This window comes from Danio rerio, chromosome 14 (assembly GCF_052040795.2).
Source record: "Danio rerio strain M-AB ecotype USA chromosome 14, GRCz13ab, whole genome shotgun sequence".
Lineage (NCBI taxonomy): Eukaryota > Metazoa > Chordata > Actinopteri > Cypriniformes > Danionidae > Danio > Danio rerio.
The window spans coordinates 50,662,331-50,682,500 of record NC_141034.1 but is presented as its reverse complement, the minus strand read 5'-3'; the positions used below and the strand labels follow the sequence as shown (position 1 = coordinate 50,682,500).

The 20,170-nt window shown below is 36.0% G+C and overlaps 1 protein-coding gene and 1 long non-coding RNA gene across 3 annotated transcripts in view; one reads left to right on the top strand and one right to left on the bottom strand.

Moving 5' to 3' along the window:
* Positions 1 to 14,633, top strand: part of ccna2 (cyclin A2) — a 17,051-nt gene extending 2,418 nt beyond the window's left edge. The window contains 6 exon segments of one of the 2 annotated variants that reach the window (NM_152949.1): positions 69 to 175; positions 1,962 to 2,185; positions 8,449 to 8,653; positions 8,732 to 8,845; positions 11,915 to 12,048; positions 14,206 to 14,633. In NM_152949.1, the coding sequence (NP_694481.1) occupies positions 69 to 175; positions 1,962 to 2,185; positions 8,449 to 8,653; positions 8,732 to 8,845; positions 11,915 to 12,048; positions 14,206 to 14,257 (836 nt within the window). In that variant the 3' untranslated portion in view covers positions 14,258 to 14,633. 2 annotated transcript variants of the gene reach the window in all.
* LOC147840906 (uncharacterized) lies at positions 69 to 3,983 on the bottom strand. The gene is made up of 2 exons (XR_015508099.1): positions 1,342 to 3,983; positions 69 to 1,212 (listed from the first exon to the last, which is right to left on the bottom strand). It is a non-coding gene; the product is annotated as an uncharacterized LOC147840906 (long non-coding RNA).
* Positions 14,634 to 20,170: the final 5,537 nt, after the last annotated feature.

Here is a 20,170-nt window from a genome sequence, read left to right as displayed (position 1 = left end):
ATCTTAAACAATCTATGCTGTTGTGTGTGGCTCTAAAACATGTAAACCCCTGTTTTCCCTCTAAATAGATTCTCCAATGGACATGTCAGTAATCGATTGTGAGGAACGACCAACAAATGTCAATGAAGTCTCAGATTATGCAGCAGAAATCCACACGCATTTGCGGGAAATGGAGGTGAGTGTGTGTGGATGCATTGAGTCTAGCAGTGTTTTCACACCAAGCTGCGAGTTTAAATGTAAAATTTGGAGAATCTCAGTTTGTGAATGGTGTCGTTTCCACTCAATGTCTCTAATATGATTAGCGACGCACCGAGATGGAATTTAACAGCTTGCTCTTTAGATTTGGCTGACTGTAAATCATATATTAATTTTTCGACATGATTGTAAAAACAAAAGGTAATTGAGTAAACTCATTGCCTCAATTTAATTAAGTAACTGAGTCTCCCAAAACTTGCATGTTTAAGTTTTTCACTTGCCGGTTTGGTAGATTATACTTAAATTGTTCAGTGTGTGTGTCTGTGTGTGTAATTATATGCTATGAAAATGTTTAAAAGAGAAATAATTTGCCATTTATTCCCATTATGGTGAACAATTATACATGAAGCCTTGTTTTCTGAAAAAAAAAGACCTTGCACTAAAAGATTGCACATATTAGAATTTTACAGTCAAGTCTACAATAAAAACAAACTTTTTTTTTTAAAGGATTAATTGTGATTTTGAGCTTACTATACTTGAAATCTTAAGTTTATGCATTTTCATTGTATACAAGTTAAATTAACTTAATATTTTTAGGTGACAGGACCAAAATGCTCAATTTTAAGTAATGTTCAGTCAACTTAACTTGATTAAGTGAAAACAACATTAGGGTTTACAGTGTATAAGGCAACCAGGTCAATAAACATTAACCTAAATCAAAACACTAGTATAATAGTGTTGGACGGGGTGTTTGCAGATCCATAAAGCCTTAAATTCCATTGTATGAAAATAAAGCCTTAATTGGTCTTAATGCCATAAATCTGGTTCTCTAAGGTCTTAAATGCAATTGAACCGACCGCATAAACATTTCAGCTTTTATACAGAAGTCATTTATTAGCCAGTTTAAAGATTGTTTTCAGGGTTGGTTTCTACATATAATAAAGATTTGTTACAGATGGTAATTAGCTTTGTTCATTTTTTTTCTGTGCTATAAATTTATAATACTTTACGATTGGTCTTAAGTTTTATTCTGTTTGATATTAAAAGGTCTTCGTCTTATAACTCTTGGAATACCCTGTGGACAGCAAACGTAAAGTGGTTCACTCAGTGTTAAAACAACATAACAGCCTATACTGATATGGCCACCGCTATATTCTGCATCCACCAATATGATGCCATCCGTTAGGAGAAACTTCTTCAAATCAGTAAAAATAGAATTATTATTTATTATTTAATTGCTGGTTTGCATTATGAGTTCAGCCTTAGAGAACCTTGTTGCAAGCTGAATTAATGTTAATGTTTTGACAATTAATTGTTCATCAACGGTTTACCAATAGACCATTTTGAAGGATGTAAACTAACAATGGTCCAAACGTATTTCCTGAGTTTATTTTTTTTCTTCCATAGCTTTTGAGAGTCCGGAAAGGTCCACATTGATAAACATTACCACAGCTGTTTTAACATTTGGATATGATTCAATTACCTCATGTTACAGTTATTAAATTAGTTTGGTGCATGAAAATTTCTGCTTGTTGTCAATGACATGACCACATTGAAATGGTGTAAGTTTTATTTATAGAATTTCAAAATGGTTCAAACATCTTGTGGTTGTGTGTGCATGTATATATTAAACTAATGATTAGATTAGGGCACCAATTGCATGATCTGAGGTCACAATTTAATTGCATGGATTAAATCCTTTGCCTTTCTGTAATGTGTATTTTATTTTTTATTGCACTTCTCATTGTTTGTTTACTGCCATTCAGGTCAAGTCTAAACCGAAAGCAGGTTACATGAGAAAACAGCCAGACATCACAAACAGCATGCGTGCTATTCTAGTGGACTGGTTGGTGGAAGTGGGAGAAGAATACAAGCTACAGAACGAGACTCTTTACCTGGCTGTAAACTACATTGATCGCTTTCTGTCCTCCATGTCTGTGCTGAGGGGGAAACTGCAGCTGGTGGGCACGGCTGCTATGCTTTTGGCTTCGTAAGTGTATTTTTACTATCCCTAAAGTGTTCATTTCAGTCATAATTTTAAACTTGTCTAAAATCTTTACTGAAGTATTGTTGTAGGCTTTAACTGTTTTAAATGAGCTTTAATTTTATTATGTCAAGGTACCTCCAAATGTTGACTTTTTTTCTTCTGGCTCCAGCTGTACCTTTAGATATGTAGGCTTTTTTTAACTTGTGGTACTATATAAAATTACATTAGGTAATTTTCATAAGAAAATAAAAATAATGAAGTAATTTGAGTTGCTAAATCCTACTCTACAATACATTTTGAATCGGATAAGGTTGTGGTTTTGCAAACTAACAATGTTTATCATTTTCAAACTTTTTAATTGAACTTTTACATTTAGCTTTAATCAATTCGCATATAATTGAATTTTTCAGGTCTTTTTTTTTTTTTTTCCTCTTTTCAATAACTATCCCTACCGCGTGTTTATGCGCCAATGTGACCCTTCTCCTTTAAGGCTGGTTTATTCTTCTGCATGGGGTACTTGCGTATGGTCTGGCGCAGTCTTTATGCAGTTGCATCTCAAATGTAACTACATGACACTCCGTAGCACAAGCTCTGTGATTGGTCAGCTTGTGGTGATGTGCAAAAGTGGCACGGAGAGTAACACTCAACGAGGGTCACTGCGATTACTTGACACAGAAGTATAAATCAGCAAGGCTAAGGCTGATTTATACTTCTGAAGCCACATCTGATCTTTGGAATCCATCTAAAATTGTAGAATTTTTATCAAAAGGAAATCTTAAACTGTTTTAGATTTTTACTTATTATTATTTATGTATTTTACCCTTTACATTTATTGCTGTTGATTACTTTTAATTGTTAGAATATTTTTTTAATTATAGAAAATTGGTGTTTTTAAAAAGTGATAAACTTGATCTATTTTCTTTTTGCCTTGAAATAGCCATAGAAGCTGAAATGGCAATAAAATTGCATCTCTCTCTCTCTGATCTTTGGTCAGGTAGGGCTATGGACCCATTCTTGAGCCTTACTTTGCACTACATTGACGATGATTGTAGCTGCGCTAGAGATGCCTTGATGGCATATTTTCCATTGCATTAAAATTATTATTTACATTAATTTCATTACAGAAGGATACTTTTTAATATAAAATAGTTTTTTCTTAAGAAAAGTGGCTTTGTTTTAGGCAATGTGTGTTAATTTCAGTTGTTTAATGTTGATGATCAATAAATATAAATTGAAGGAAACAAACGCTGATTTCAAAATCAAGTAATGCACCTTACATTAAAAAAAACTCTCACTTGTAATATGCAAGCATATTTATTGTACACAACTTGTCAGTGAACTATGAGGACAAATAAATAAATAAATTGCTCCTTAATCCATAATCAAGTCAATGTTCATTTACCAAGATTTAGATTTTAGGCCAAACCGCCCAGCTCTACCCCAGCACTTCAAGTGAACTGTCTTTCCATTTGTAAAACTCCCACCTTAAATTTCTTTAAAAATCTGTGATCTTGCCTGATTGGATATGTAAAGTTTATTTATGAACTACTTTCGAGATAATCACATGCTTATGATTTCACGGTTCTTACGGGTGCTGGAAATCCTGGAAAATGCTTGATTTTTAAAGAGCCCATATTATACATGAAATAGGGTCATATCTTGGTTGTAAGGGTCTCCAACAACAGTTTAATATGCATGCAAGGTCAAAAAACACTTTCATGGTCTTATAATCTGCATTTATTTTTACCTAATTATCCCAGCGACTCCCGTATGAATCGTCCAGTGATTCATTTGTTCCCAAACCCCTCCTTAGCGCGAAGCTAATCTGCGCTGATTGGACCGATGACGGTCTGTCGCGATTGGTCGACTGCCTTCAGTCAGAGAGTGAAATGGCCAATAGCCAATCAGCAATATAAAAAGTAATCACAGTTCATACACGCTCGATAGTGTAGGCGTGGATTTAAGCTGCCACACACACACACCTCCGGACGACAACGCTTCCGCCCGCACCCGCCAGGTTTTAGCCTGAGAACCCGCTCCATTTTCTGCCCGCCGCGCCTGATCCCGCTAGAGCGGAGGAGAACACAACCAAAAATCACCCAGTATACAGTCCAGACAGCCAAGCTGTCTGTATAAACACACACACAGCACCAAGCACACAAATCTCTCTCTCTCTCTCTCTCTCTCTCTCTCTCTCTCTCTCTCTCTCTCTCTCTCTCTCTCTCTCTCTCTCTCTCTCTCTCTCTCTCTCTCTCTCTCTCTCTCTCTCTCTCTCTCTCTCTCTCTCTCTCTCTCTCTCTCTCTCTCTCTCTCTCTCTCTCTCTCTCTCTCTCTCTCTCTCTCTCTCTCTCTCTCTCTCTCTCTCTCTCTCTCTCTCTCTCTCTCTCTCTCTCTCTCTCTCTCTCTCTCTCTCTCTCTCTCTCTCTCTCTCTCTCTCTCTCTCTCTCTCTCTCTCTCTCTCTCTCTCTCTCTCTCTCTCTCTCTCTCTCTCTCTCTCTCTCTCTCTCTCTCTCTCTCTCTCTCTCTCTCTGTTCAAGTTGCTTTATTGGCATGACATTAAATACAGTATTGCCAAAGCATTTCAAATATGAAACATATTAAAACCATTGAAAATAATAATTAATAGTAATACAGATAAGATATGACACACAAAAAAGAAAAAAAAAATACATTTGATAAATAAAATAATAATAATAGTAAAAAGTTTAAATTATTTAAATAAGACACAAATTTACATTAACCATTTCTTATGGTGTGTAGGGTATATACATATTTTGCAGCCAGTTCAAATGTCAATTCGTCCTCTCCGAGTATATGGTAAAGTTTTTCTGAGTCATTTAAATTAAAAAATGAATTGATCAATGTTTCAAATTGGGGGAAAAATATTTCTCTACTCGTGCTGTATTTGGGGCAGAACAGAAGGAAGTGTGTCTCATCCTCTATTTGGTTTGTGTCACACTGTTGACATGTTCTCTTTTCCTTAGGAGTCCAGGATTTTTTATGTCTGCCTTTTTCTATTTCTAGGTCATGATCACAGAGGCGATATTTGGAAAGAATGTGCTTTTCTTTTAATTGTTTTAATGATAAATAATTTGCCAACTGTGTGGTTCTATTTAGGGCCGAATAACATTTAAGTTTAGTCTGGAGGTTGAATTCAGTTTTCAGTTTTTCATCATAGTTATATTTTAATGTTTTGTCAATTTGTTTGTGAAGGTTTTGTTTGGGGACGGGTTCGGTTTGTGTTTTTTCCAGTAGCTCAGATACCAGTGTGTTTAGAGGATGAGACACTGTAGGTTTTTCATTAGCCAGAAGGGCTTTATATTGTACAGACTGGGGGTCCGACTGATGCAGGTGCAGCCAGAACCGAACAGCTCGTTTCTGAATCTCCAAATTTAGCGGGTATAAACCCAGTTCAGCCCTGCAGGCAATGTTAGACGTGTTTCTGTGAATATGTAATATGCTTTTAGCAAATTCTAATTGTGTTCGTTCAATTAAACTTTTATTCCAATTTTCTAATTTTAATACTGGTGCCCAAATTTCACTCCCATATAGTAATATAGGTTTGATAATAGCGTGATATAATTTAATCCATGTTTTAGTTGGTAACTGTAATTGGCCAAAGCGTGATTTTATGGCATAGAATGCTCTGCGAGCCCTCTCGCTCAGGGTCTTGACAGCGAGATTGAAGCCCCCAGAGGCAGAGATCTGGATGCCCAGGTATGAGTAACTGCTACAATGCTCTAGAGTTTCTCCTCTGTATGTGAATTGATATTTGTGTCCCTGAGATCTGGCCTTCTTCTGGAACACCTTGACTTTGGTTTTGTCCAGGTTGACCGTCAGTGCCCATTCCTCACAGTACTGCTCCAACAGAGTCAACTCTCTCTCTCTCTCTCTCTCTCTCTCTCTCTCTCTCTCTCTCTCTTATACGCGCGCGTGCGCACTAACACAAGCACCAAGCAGACTCTCTTCCTAATTTGCATAGCAATATCCGTGATATTGCTAGACAGTCCGCTCCCGTCCCAAATTAAACCCGTTACCGACCTCTCCCGCCATTTATTCGGAAATTTATTCCCGCGGCTGTCCCCGCGCCAGATTTCTGCGGCGCGAGAATAAATTTCCGAATAAATCGCGGGAGCAGAACTCTAGCATGGAGCTCCATAAAGCAGCACGCGATAAGAGAATATAGCCAGTTAACCTGATACAGTACACGCGGTTACAAGTAAAAAATCACAACTAAATACATTTGCAAGCTAGAGTCAACGAGGCAACTTTAATCGCACGTACTTACACTTGAGAAATGGAGGAAGAAAAATCCATCCTGACGTCCATTAGTAAGTTACTCTTTACTGATCCTTCTTTTAACAAACGCTGATGAAGTATTCTTTGTAGCCTGTAGTTTCCAGAAGTTTCCAACTGCTTGGTTATAATGCTGAGGTTTCATCTCTGGGTAGAGAATCGATAATGTCCATCTGCAGTGTGACTTCAATCGACCGGCATGTTTGTGGGTGTGCGTGTGTTTGTGGGTGTGTGTCTGGGTTTCTGCGTCAGAGAGCGGGGCCTCAGGTTTGAAATCTCCCGGGTTTGCGCGTGCACGTGAATAACTTGGTTTCGTTCGTACGTCATGGCGAAACGCCTAATGAATCGGTATCAAGGCGACTCGTTTGAAGCACTATGAGTCGACTCTTTTATAGATGAATCAACCGTTTTAAACACTGTATTCTTACAGATTTAAGCCTTAGCTGGATACTTCACTTCACTTAGAGCTGTGTTACACACTACATAGAGGGGAATTTTCAAAAACCCATAATATGGGCTCTTTAATATAGTGTTTTCAAGGTTAGAAAAGTGCTTGGATTTTGGACAAAGTGCTTGAACCTGCTTGAATTTGCAGGGCTCGAAATTGTGACTGTTTTGGTTGCATATGCGCACGATTTTGTCCATGTGACCTCAAAATATATTCAGGAGCATATGTGTATAAATTGTTGTCGTGCGACCAGTTTTCATTGCGAAATGTTCACTGCATGCGTGTATTTATGGAGCTAATAATAAGCCAAAACAATCTGAATACGTAGCTATATACGTATTTGAGACATTCACCCAGAATGCATCTTTGCACCTGAAACGCCAATCCAATGACTGTAAAAAAACAAACAAATAAATAGCAATGCACATGAAATTTCATGAACAACTGGTCATGAAAGTTTGGTACTACGCCCAAACAAAATCTGACTGTAAGCTCATTTCTTGAGATATCAACTTTAGGTAGAAAGAGACCAAGCTTAAAAACATACTTCATGCAACTGAACTTAAAAAAATATATTTTTTAATCACTTTTGAATGAATATCCAAATAAAGTACTCAACAATTTAAGTTAATGTCATATTGCGTTTTTTTTTTTAAATAGCACAATGAATTTAAATATGAGAAAGTATATACAACATATATAAACATAGTTAACCGTGGTTATTACGTGTTGGAAAAACATACAAATGCACCTTAAAAGTGCTTGAAAAGTGCTGCAATTTGGAGTTGATAAAGGTGTAAGAACCCTGATTGTTTGTGGCGGGTCCAGCGTTATCCAATTTATTATTCACCAATCAGATGATTCCGAAGTCACCATAGACCAGTTCCATATAATAGCCATCTTCAGTTGGAGTCTTCCCTTCCACCCCTACTCCTCCTCCTTTCCTAGATGGGTGTCATGGTGGCTCATTAGTTAGCACTGTTGCCTCACAGAAAGAATGCCACTGGTTCTAGTCCTTACCAAGTCCGCCAACGTTTCGTAACATGTTGTCTGACTAACATCTAGCAGCTAAATGTGTCTGGGAAAACATTCACAGGCTTTTATTCTCACAAACCGCATAAGTGTTCTGGTTGGCTAAAATAGACGTCTCACGTCAGTGCGTTCTAGACGTTCACGCGCTCTTTCCGGCAATCTTCCTTCTGCGTTCACACAGCGCAGCATTCCAGCAAATTACCGGTAATGTTGCAACTTCTCTTTCTGGAAAATACCCGGAACGAATTTACCGGTATTTTCAAAAAGGGCCCGTTCACACATACAGAGACGTACAAAAAGGTCTGTATGTGTGGACGGGGCTAATAGCTGCCAGTAACTTGCGTTTTTCAAAATATCAAGTTTCTTTCCTCATCTTAACTCTGGTTTTAAAACCACATTTAGGAATGAAAATGAGCTGTTTTTAATTGGTGTTAACAATCCCGTCAGTTATTCATAATGGTCTTAATTTTGACTATCTGTTTGCCTGTAGGAAGTTTGAGGAGATTTACCCTCCGGAGGTGGCGGAGTTTGTGTACATCACTGACGACACGTACACAAAGAAACAAGTGTTGCGGATGGAGCATCTGGTGCTGACAGTTCTCTCGTTTGATCTGGCCGCTCCCACCATCAATCAGTTCCTCACCCAGTATTTCTTACACCAGCCTGTGAGCAGCAAAGTCGAGAGCTTATCAATGGTGCGACTGTTTCCTGAAGCTGTTGTTTGCCTGTTATCACCCGAGATGATGATTTTAACACCTTTGGCTCTCTTGCAGTTTCTTGGAGAGCTCAGCTTGATAGATTGCGATCCCTTCCTCAAGTATCTCCCGTCTCAAATGGCTGCTGCTGCTTTCATCTTGGCCAACCACACACTGGCCAGTGGATCATGGGTAAGGTTTATATTATCTGCAGTAGTCAAACACCTTAATTTTGATTTCGCCAATGAGTTAGCGTTGATATAATGAAGGATGGATGTACACAATGACAATAAAATCTCCATGTTCGATGTTTGGATAATTTTATAGGTAGTTTGCTTAAGTCATAATCTTAATACAACAGTTGTATAATCTGCAGTACTCAACACCTGCTTTATTATAGCCAAGCAAACGGCATGGTTGATGCTAAATTAAAGCGTGTGTTGACTATTGTATATAATACAGCTGTTTAAAGCTTATGACTTCAGCAAACTGACTATACAGTTTTATTTACAGGGTTTCTGCGGGGTCTTTAAGTCTTAAATTTAAATATTTTTGCACAGGTCTTTTTCCAATGTCCATGTAACGCTACATCTCATGCTTATTTAAATTATTTTTTGTTGTTGCTTGGTTTTCATGGTGTTGTAGATCTTTATTTGTCTAGTCCAAATGTAATTTGCAGTGTTAAAACCAGACTGTTGTGTGGGAAAAATGAAGGAAATGTCTTTTTTTTTTTAGTAAGTGTACTTTTTATTTATTTTTTTTCCATAATAAAAAATATAATTGTAGAGCAACTTATGTTGTGCAGTCATCAATATTTGACTTTTAATTTGTAGAACTGTCTTGATATGAACAAAAGCAAGTCATGCATCAAAGTTGAATTAAAAAAAATCTTGAATGGTTGATGTTTATAACCATAAATTCTATAAAAAATGTAAAAAATTAAGTTAATGTTGAATGATATTAATGATATGACGAAGTTCTGGAAACTTCATATTCTTTTTATCCGTCTTTTTTTTTTTTTTTTTTTTAAATGGCTTGCTTTTTTTTGACTGCCCCTGTTGTTTTTTAAAGAGCATCGTCCACTTGAGGTGCATGTACAGGCAGCAGAGATGTGCGGTGCCTGGCGAAAGTATTAATCAGCCTATTGATAGATGATTGTTTATTTTATTTATTTATTTTTTTTTTCCCTGTAGTTCAATGATTCATTTAACTGGTCTTTAGTATGGTTCAATTTGAATACATTAATTTATCATTTTCTCTGTATGTGTTTTTTTTTTTTTTTTATTATTATAGATAGATAGATAGATAGATAGATAGATAGATAGATAGATAGATAGATAGATAGATAGATAGATAGATAGAGGTCTCAAATTTAATACTTAATGTCAAATTTAAAACTTGAAGACCGTTTTAAGACCATTATGATTTGCAGAAACCTTGTATTTAGCATGAAACATTTATCTTCATTGTTTACATCCATCCTTTAATAAAGCCAAGCAAACTGCATGGTTAATCCTCCATTAAAGGATGGATGTACACAGAGAAAAGCTCAATGCTAAATAAAAATGAAGAATGTGTAGTCCGTTTGCTTAAGTCATGAGATAAACTTATTAACTACAGTAGTCCACACCTAAATTTATTAACCTTACAAAGCTGTCTGTTGAACAACACTTGGGACTTATTTTGAAAATGTATTTTACATTTTTTCAGATTGAACTCATTTACTTTGACACAAAGCTCCAGTTTAATAGATGGCTAACCGTGATATTTATATCAGCATTTATACCATATTGTTTATAATTGTGCTATTAAAAGGCGAGTATGCCACATTGTTAATGCACAGGTTGTCCGTTGATAAATTTAAGGTCCTTAAATGCTATTTTGCAATCTAACATGCAACTACACATTGAATACATCAAATGATACAAAAATGTTAAAGTTTGCCTGAATGTCTGGAATATTGGGGTCAGGGTATCTGCGGGGTCTTTGTGTCTTAAATTCACTAAAATACCATCTTGTAGGTCTTAAATCATTTGTAACAGATCTACACGCATGCGATCATCAACAATACATGCATACTTGGCAATTTTATTGCATGAATTTTAGTTTTATTTATTTTTTAGGTTATGTTGAGAAATGAAATTGGCACCATTTTAAATGTGTAGCTAAGAATTTTTTTTTTTTTTTTGATGGGGCAAGTAATTTATTTTTCTGCTGCACCTTTAAAAAAAATATTGTTCGCTTTTAGCCATCTGAAATTTCTTTCTTCATGGTCTTAAAGTCTTAAGTTTGACTTTGTGAAACCTGCAAAAACCTTGTGGGTGGCAGTGTAGTTTATGAAGTTGCTAAAGGTATACAGCTGTGGCTGAAAGTTAACATTATTTATTAAATTACCCACTTAATTGTGTTATCAACGTCTACCATCACAGTAATAACCATCACATTATACAGATAATTTAGTTACCCATTAAACTGTATTTTATAAACCCTTACCCCACAGAGTTAAGTAGAAATATTAATTATTGTCGCAAAATATGCTTTATTGATGGGAGTATGCACAGCTGTATTCCGTCTAGACTTTACCACTAAAATCTTGCTAGATTTAACGTCATGCTGCTTTGTTTATTGCAGTAAGTCATTTCTTGTTGTATAGCGCCACCTGCTGGAAGATTGAACTAGCATTGAATGTAGAATCTTTGTGGATCATTCATGAGTGCAATCCTTGCATTTTTAGATCATATAACTTATTCGCCAGACTACCTTTATGAAAGATTCATAATTTATCTTGTTCTTTGTTCCCACACTTCAGCATTATATTGTCTTGATTTTTCCCAAGCTAAGACCCTTTACTTGTGCCTTTAATCAGTATTTGGCAAATCTACAGCTAGTTAAAATGGGGCAATAAGGTCTATGTATGGAAAGTCTTAAGAGGTATTGAATTTCATCACTTTGATTGCTGTTTATACCCTGATAAATGTAAATGAGCATTAATTTTTCTTATTGAAATATCCTGGATAAACCCTTTTAAATTGATCGTTTAAGGTTTTTTTTTTTTTTTGTTTTGTTTTTTCCCCTCCACCCTTGAAATTAATTTCACTTGTCAACTAATTATCACGGAAGCAGTGCTATTGTTGGTAATTCTGACTCCAAAATATGGGCTCTAGTTTTGGTTTATAGACTCCAGACCTGTTCTCATTAGTCTTCAGATGCTTATTGAATTAACTTGATTTTCATTAAAATGTATATATTTTTCTTTTGCAGTCGAAGTCTCTTGTTGATTTGACGGGTTACTCTTTGGAGGATCTTCTGCCGTGTGTTCAGGATCTCCATCAGACATATCTCGCTGCTTCTCAACACGCTCAACAGGCTGTCAGAGAGAAATACAAGGGCTCAAAGTAAGCTCACTCACTTAAGTACAGGATTTTTTTTTCTCTCTTTTGTACAGACTTTGGGAATTGTAGGCTTCTGGATGGATGAGTCAATGACTAAAAAATAATGAAAAAATTTGAATCCCTCTTTAAAATAGATTAGGGTAAAACATGTAATCAAATGATTTTAAATCCATCCACAAGACTCAAAAGCAGCTATTTAACGGGTTTCTGTAAAGCACTTTACAATTTTAATTTCAAAGCAGCTTTATCAAAGATGCACATTACTGCATTACAATCGAATTAAGTTATTGTTACAATCAAATAGAAGTTCTTATACTCGGACATGGTTTACCCTGCAGTTTTATAGCCTATTGATGATGTCTGTGTACATGTTTAATGAATGGTAAATGTTGTTTATTATTTTGTAATTGGCAAACTGGTAATGTGTGTACGGTCAGACTGAATCTGCGGATGTTTTTTGCTTTTTCTGCTCAGAATTTTGTTAAATCTGTGGATTTATGCAGAATGATTTTGGGAGTATCATAACTAAAACCTTAATATATTATCTAAAGTAATGCCTTTTAAACTTTGTATTTGATGTTTACAATGCAAATCCAATTATATCCACTTTATTTGATAAACAAAGCAAGTCTCATAATATTTACTAAAAGACAGAAAATATGACTTTACAATGTGTATTGTGTATATAAATTTTCATTTTAGTCAAATTATACTGAAATTAATGTAAACTGAATAAATAATTTACACAAGTAAATAAACCGAATCGATGGGCTAAAAATCTGCAGAAAACTGTGCTTGCAGATTCCATGTAGGCCTAGTAATGTGTATAATCTGTGAAAATCAGTTTATAATTGGTCATGATCCATTTATTGTTGTAAAAATTTGACTCATTTCCTCTGTCTGGCTTTTTTTCTTTTTTTTCTTTTTTTTTTTTTTATTCTTGCTAATAATAAATCAATTCATCTCATCCAAAATAAAATATTTGTGTTAATTAGATCAGGGGTGTCTGACGTATGGCCTACAAACGGGTTTAATGCTGCCAGGGAGATGATTCTGTAAAGTTAAAAAAAAAAAAAAAGCTGCGACGTTTCAGTAAAAGAAACTGCTGTTCCATACACAATAGCAAAAGCAAACTGCTAATTTCATCTGATCCAGAAGCCTAAATTGCAATCTATACCCTGTCTCACCACACTGAGGTGATCTCACGAGGAAACATAACTATTTTACGTTTTGTCTGTTTAGTGGCTATTTTGTACGAAAAATGTACCAATTTTAAAAAGGAGGCGTGACACACAACGCCACCCCTAAACCCAACAATCATTGGTGAATAAGCAAATCGTACTAAACTATAAATAAGATGGTATGAATTTAGTCAAATTAGCCACTGTTCGCTAGCACATATCTTTTGTGAGCAAGTTTTCTCTGTATTTTCATTCTCCATTTTTAAACCAAGATGTATCATTTTAAACGGGGCTTGTGTGTGTGTGCGCATGCTGCTGCTGCTGCTGCTGCTGCTGCTGCTGCTGCTGCTGCCGCCACAAGGCAGAGGATTGTGATGCCGGGTCAGTATCGTGATGTCTGTTGGCGATGGACGATGGCATCGACCCAACCTTACATGGGGTGTGACTGCTGATATTGATGCGCTGGTGAAAGCTAAAAGCTGCCAGGTATCAGGAGTCAAATAAACTGCAACCTCAAAGTGCTGCATGAGACGCCCTCATAAAGTTTTGCAGACATCCCAAGACGTCCGCATGCCTGCAAAAGAATAATAATTTCCCAAAAATCATGCGTCTCGCCCCTGCTCTTCAAATATGTTGCGTATCCATCTCTCTCTCTCCACCTGTCTTCACATACATCACACCCCTGATTTTGATATAAAATGTGTAAATGGGACAATTTGTGTGTGTTTTTGTGACCTAGAGGTTTTTATTTATATTTATATATATATATATATATATATATATATATATATATATATATATATATATATATATATATATATATATATATATATATATATATATATATATATATATATATATATATATATATATATATAAAATATTTTATTATTTATTTATCTTTGCCCAGCACTACATATTTTACTTGAGTGAATTGAAGCCATTAAATATGCAATTAAGCTTGTTTTTCTCCCTCCAGGTACCATGAGGTGTCCCTGATCGAGCCTCCAGAGAAGCTGATGCTGAACTAACCCTCCATCAACATTGTGTTCATGTCTTCCAGAACTCTGTTAGGAATCGTGCGCACACTTTGATGCTTTATTACCATAACTCCAATAACTGAAGCCATAGCCTCAATTTGGGGAAATGGTGAGATTTTAGTGATCTGGACATTTAACTTTTTTTTTTATTTTTATTTTTTTATTTGCAGTCCTTAAGGATTGTGCCCTTTTTATGCTTGATTCAGCCAGATATTTGTACATTTTTAGGTAATCAAGCTTTGTTTGGATATTTCAGTGTTTGTACTCTATTTTTATGAAAGACTCCAGCAGTGCACTTTCTATTTTCCACTGTTAAAGTGACCTTCCCTTTACATCCAAATAAAAGTGCTGCTGGCCTTTAAAGCACTCTGTTCGTGCCTCCTGAATTCATTTATTCCTTTTTTTTTTTTTTGTGCGTGCGTGTGACGTATCAGGAAACAAATCTGTATAATGACATGGGTATGACACAGGTATTACATAAAGGTGAAATATGAGGACATTGTAGACGTCCTCATTTCTCAATGCTTATAAATCACACAGAATGAGTTTAGAGTAAAGCCTGATTTATACTTCTGCGTCAGGTGACCGGCGTAACCCACGGCGCAGGCAACGCGCGTGGCTGTGCATTTATACTTCTGCACGCTGTCTCTGTCGGTCTGCATTAACACTTCCGAAACGCTAGTTGGCAGTGAGGTGTAAATGTTCCTCTGTGTCGAGTTTCTTCGCTGCTACTTTGCATTTCCTGAACACTTCCGGGATGTACAAGTGGCTCAAACTCGCTCATTTTGAGGCAGCAACCGGCGGACGTGCAACAACTTTACTATGAGGTAAACGCAATACAAAACTTTCCATCTGGAGCTCCTTCATGGGACTCAACACTTGTAAACAATCACTCGCGCGGCGTCGTGCCATTCGCGCGGCTCTCTGTCCCGCCCAGACTTGTCAGTGCTACCAAGCCAACCAATCACAGAACTTACGCTACGCGTCGTTGCGACGTGTAGTTACATTTTTTTTTTGAGAGGTGCACGTCAGTGACGGCGAAGGGCTTTGCGTCAGCGCCGTAGCATACGCCGGCGTTTGACGCAAAAGTATAAATAGTATAAGTACACAGCCTCCTGTGATGGTTGGGTTTAGGGGTGGGGTGAGGGCAATACAATATACGGTTTGGACCGTATTAAATGAATGGAAACCTATGTAATGTCTCCACTTTTCACAAAAACAAACGTGTGTGTGTGTGTGTGCGCACAATTCATCTTTATTTGTATAGCATTATTACAATGTAGATTGTGTCAGCAGCGTAACATGGAAGTTCTAGCTAATTGAAACCGTTTACAGAGATTCAACAGTGAAAATTAAACCACACTGAACTGAAAGTCCAAACACTCCTCTTGCCAAACTTCTTGTGCAGAGCTGCAGTCTAGGGGGGAACAAGTTCTGAAAGAGATCAAGCCTCAGCCTGGTAATAAGTGTTTTTACCTATTATTTATTAATTATGAATATACTTCTATAATTATAAGTATATTTACCTCTTTGGGGAGTAACTCAATATTGTAATGCGTTACTTTCAAATGCAACTTTCCCCTAACACTAAAGCTGCGATCACACTGGATTTTGAGCATGCGAAATTCTGTCGTACGGCGCTGCAAGAAGGGACGGGATTAAACAAGATGATTAGACATTTTAAAAAGCGAGCGATTGCTCCATATTTTACGTTTCTGTCCAGAGAGCTCATGTTTTGATCCTCTGTTGGTTTCAATCAATCAAGTGATGCGATTTCGCAGGTCAGAGTTCACCAAGCTTAAACTTTGCACCGCTGCAACCTGCAAAACTTGATGCATGACCCTGTGTTGCCGGTCTGACGCATTCACGTGCGTATGAAGGGAAGTCTATGGGAAGAAAAGCCCAGTGTGGCCGCAGCCTTATACGTCAAAACACTAAACGTGCCCGGATTTCCTGATTAATTTTTAGCCAATAACCTTTCAACTTTATCCTACTTATAAATTAGTTATTGTTAAAATATAGAGCAAAGCATATCTTCTACAGGTCTAGTAACCCCTCTGCCACTGTTTTTTTAAAAAGTACGTTAATGCCCAAACAGTCCGATAACGTTTATCCTATAGTTAGTCTTTCACGTTAGCTTCAGGATTAATGTAATCAAGAAATCGACGAGTTTTCTCAAACACATGAAATCTAGCCTCAGTATATGACTACAATAGGCATAGGGCTGTGACCGTTTTCAAAGTATACCGCGGTTGGGAAAAGTCAGGGTTTTCTGCAATATTGTTCCCAAAGTATGTGTACGATTTTTTTTATTGGCTTTTTTTGTTTTTTTTAGGACAACTGTATCTCCAGCAGAAAAAGATGCAGTTTTAAATTTAAAAAATAAATGTTTTTTTTTTTTTTTTTTAAACTAATGAAGACAGAAGTCATTAATTCATTTAGCCTGACGTGTCTATGGTTTCAAAATATTTTCAATGATTCTCAAATAAAATATACTGTTTTTAAAGTCTGTTTAAAAGGGGGAAAAAGTTAGTTTTTTACCCAGAGTTTATTTTAGAGCACATCTTAATACAGTGAAACCATCATATTTTTATCCAAGATTATCAAAACGCCAGAATCTTATACTAATGTGGATTACTCAGTTAGCTGGATTTGGTTCTTGACTATTTTAAACAATCCAGGATCGTTTCGTTCTTCAAAACTGATCTGAGAGTTGTTGTAATAGCATAGTTCTGGTAGCACAAACCTGGTCGGGGGTAGGTTAAATTTATATAAACAGGATTAGATCGGGTCAGGGGTCCGTTCTTCGTACCTCGCTTAAATGATCTAAGATGATTTGGCAGATCCTGGATCTTTTAATCTTGATAACTGATCTCTCGCTAATTTGGTTCTCCAAACAAGTTCGCGAATCAGATTAGAATATCTGGATGAACTGATCTGAGATCGCTGCGTTTGTTGTTAAGGACAGATCTATCGATCCTCGAAATCATGATCAGCAATGCAACGATTGGCTGACGGCACAGCAGCGTAATGACATCATCTGATTAATATTCAATTATCCATGTGAGCAAAATTACATCAAATTAGCAGTAAACGGCTTGTTAAATATGACACGCAGTAACTTCACATTTGTTGTAAGCTGCAGGCTTTACACTTTCATTTGTCAAGACAAGAGTATTTATCATGTATTTTAATGCAAATCAATGTATTTAGTTCTTCATTTAGAAAAGATTTTCTTTATTATAGTAGCCGTTTTTTAATCGGTGTAAAGAATAACTGGTTGTTTCCAAAAGCATTTTGATATTGGTAAAGGCGTCTGCAACTTTTGTGAAGCATCACTGGCATATTAACTGTCAAAACATGTTTATGACTGCATAAATGTATTATTGCTTTTAAAAAAAAGTCACATATTGTGCATTTCTATTATACACAATTTGTACTAAAGCGATCTAAAAAGTTCATATCAATAAGTTTTCTCTTTGCACCACCAGGTGGCAGTCTTTGTATTTTCATTTTGAGGGTGCAGATTGCATACGTTTTATTAATATGTATAACTTTATTTATTTTATTAATGACTATAACTTTTATATATATATATAGTTAAAAAATATTATTATTTTCCCAAGCGTATATAACTTTTACTGTAAGAAAATATCAGAACTCGGAACATACTTTCTGTATTATCTTTGCTTGAACTGAGCCGATCTAATCCTGTTTATATGATTTGAACCTGCTCCCGATCAGGTTTGACCTAGCAGATCTGTTGCCATGACAACAACTCTCGGATCAGCTTTGAAGAACGAAACGATCCTGGATCGTGTCAAATCGTCAATATCCAAATCCAGCTAACTGAGTAATCCACGTACGAAGAACGGACCCCAGGGGTCCGTTCTTCGTACGTGGATTACTCAGTTAATGGATTTGGATATTGACGATTTGACACGATCCAGGATCGTTTCGTTCTTCAAAGCTGATCCGAGAGTTGTTGTCATAGCAACAGTTCTGCTAGCTCAAACCTGATCGGGAGCAGGTTCAATTCATATAAACAGGATTAGATCGGCTCAGTTCAAGCAAAGATAATACAGAAAGTATGTTCCCAATTCTGATATTTTCTTACAGTAGTAGTTATATACACTTGGGAAAATGGTACATATTTTTAAACATATATATAAAGTTATAGTCATTAATAAAATAAATTAAGTTATGCATATTAATAAAACGTATGCAATCTGCACCCTCGAAATGAAAGCAAAAAGACTGCCACCTGGTGGTGCAAAAAGAAAACTTATTGATATGAACTTTTTAGATCGCTTTAGTACAAATTGTGTATAATAGTATATCAATGTTACTTTTTTTTAAAAGCAATAATACATTTATGCAGTCATAAACGGTGATGGTGATTTGTTGCTTCACAAAAGTTGCAGACGCCTTTACCAATATGAAAATTTCTTTTGTAAACAACCAGTTATTCTTTACACACATTAAAAAAACGGCTACTATATGTAGTATACTTTTATACTTTTCTAAATGTAGAACTAAATACATTGATTTGCATTGAAATACATAATGAATACTCTTGACACATGAAAGTGTAAAGCCTGCAGCTCACAACAAATGTGAAAGGTTATTGCGTGTCATATTTAACAAACCGTTTACTGCTAATTTGATGTAATTTTGCTCACATGAATAATTGAATATTAATCAGATGATGTCATAACGCTGCTGTGCCGTCAGCCAATCGTTGCATTGCTGATCATGATTTCGAGGATGGATAGATCTGTCCTTCACAACACACCGGCGATCTCAGATCAGTTTATCCAGATATTTTAATCTGATTCGCGAACTCGTTTGAAGAACCAAATTAGCGAGAGATCAGTTATCAAGATTAAAAGATCCAGGATCTGCCAAATCATCTTAGATCATTTAAGCGAGGTACGAAGAACGGACCCCAGTTCAAGTAAAGATAATACTGAAAGTATGTACCGAATTCTGATATTTTCTTACAGTAGTAGTTATATACACTTGGGAAAATATTAAATCTTTTTAAACTATATATTATATATATATATATATATATATATATATATATATATATAAAGTTATAGGTTATAGTTATAAATAAAACAAGGTTATATATAATATATATATGTGTATGTAGTAAAACTTATCAATGAAATGAAATGAAAGTACAAAGACTGCCATGAGGTGGTGCAAAGAGAAAGCTTATTGAAAATGAACTTTTTACAATTGCTTTAGTACAATTTGTGTATGATAATAGAAATGCACAATATGTGACTTTTTTATAAGTAATAATACATTTATGCAGTCATAATTATGTTTTGACAGTTAATATGACGGTGATTTGATGCTTCACAAAAGTTGCGGATGCCTTTACCAATATCAAAATGCTTTTGTAAACATCCAGTTATTCTTTACACCGATTAAAAAAAACCGGCTGCTGTAATAAGGAAAATCCGCTCTAACTGTAAAACTAAATAAATTGCTCTAAACACATGAAAGGGCCAAGCATGCAGCCCACAACAAGGGTTAAAGTTATTGCGTGTCATATTTAAAGCGTTTACTGCTAATTTTCTGTAATTTTGCTCACATGGATAACTGAATATTAATCAGATGATGTCATCACACTGCTGTGCCGTCAGCCAATCATTGCATTGCTGATCATGATTTCGAGGATCGATAGATCTGTCCTTTACAACACACGCAGCGATCTCAGATCAGTTCATCCAGACATTTTAATCTGATTCAAGAACTTGTTTAAAGAACCAATTTAGCCAGAGATCAGATATCAAGATTAACAGATCCAGGATCTGCCAAATCATCTTAGATCATTTAAGCAACCCCTGGCCCCTGCCGAGTCCACAACAATGCTTACATCACACTTCA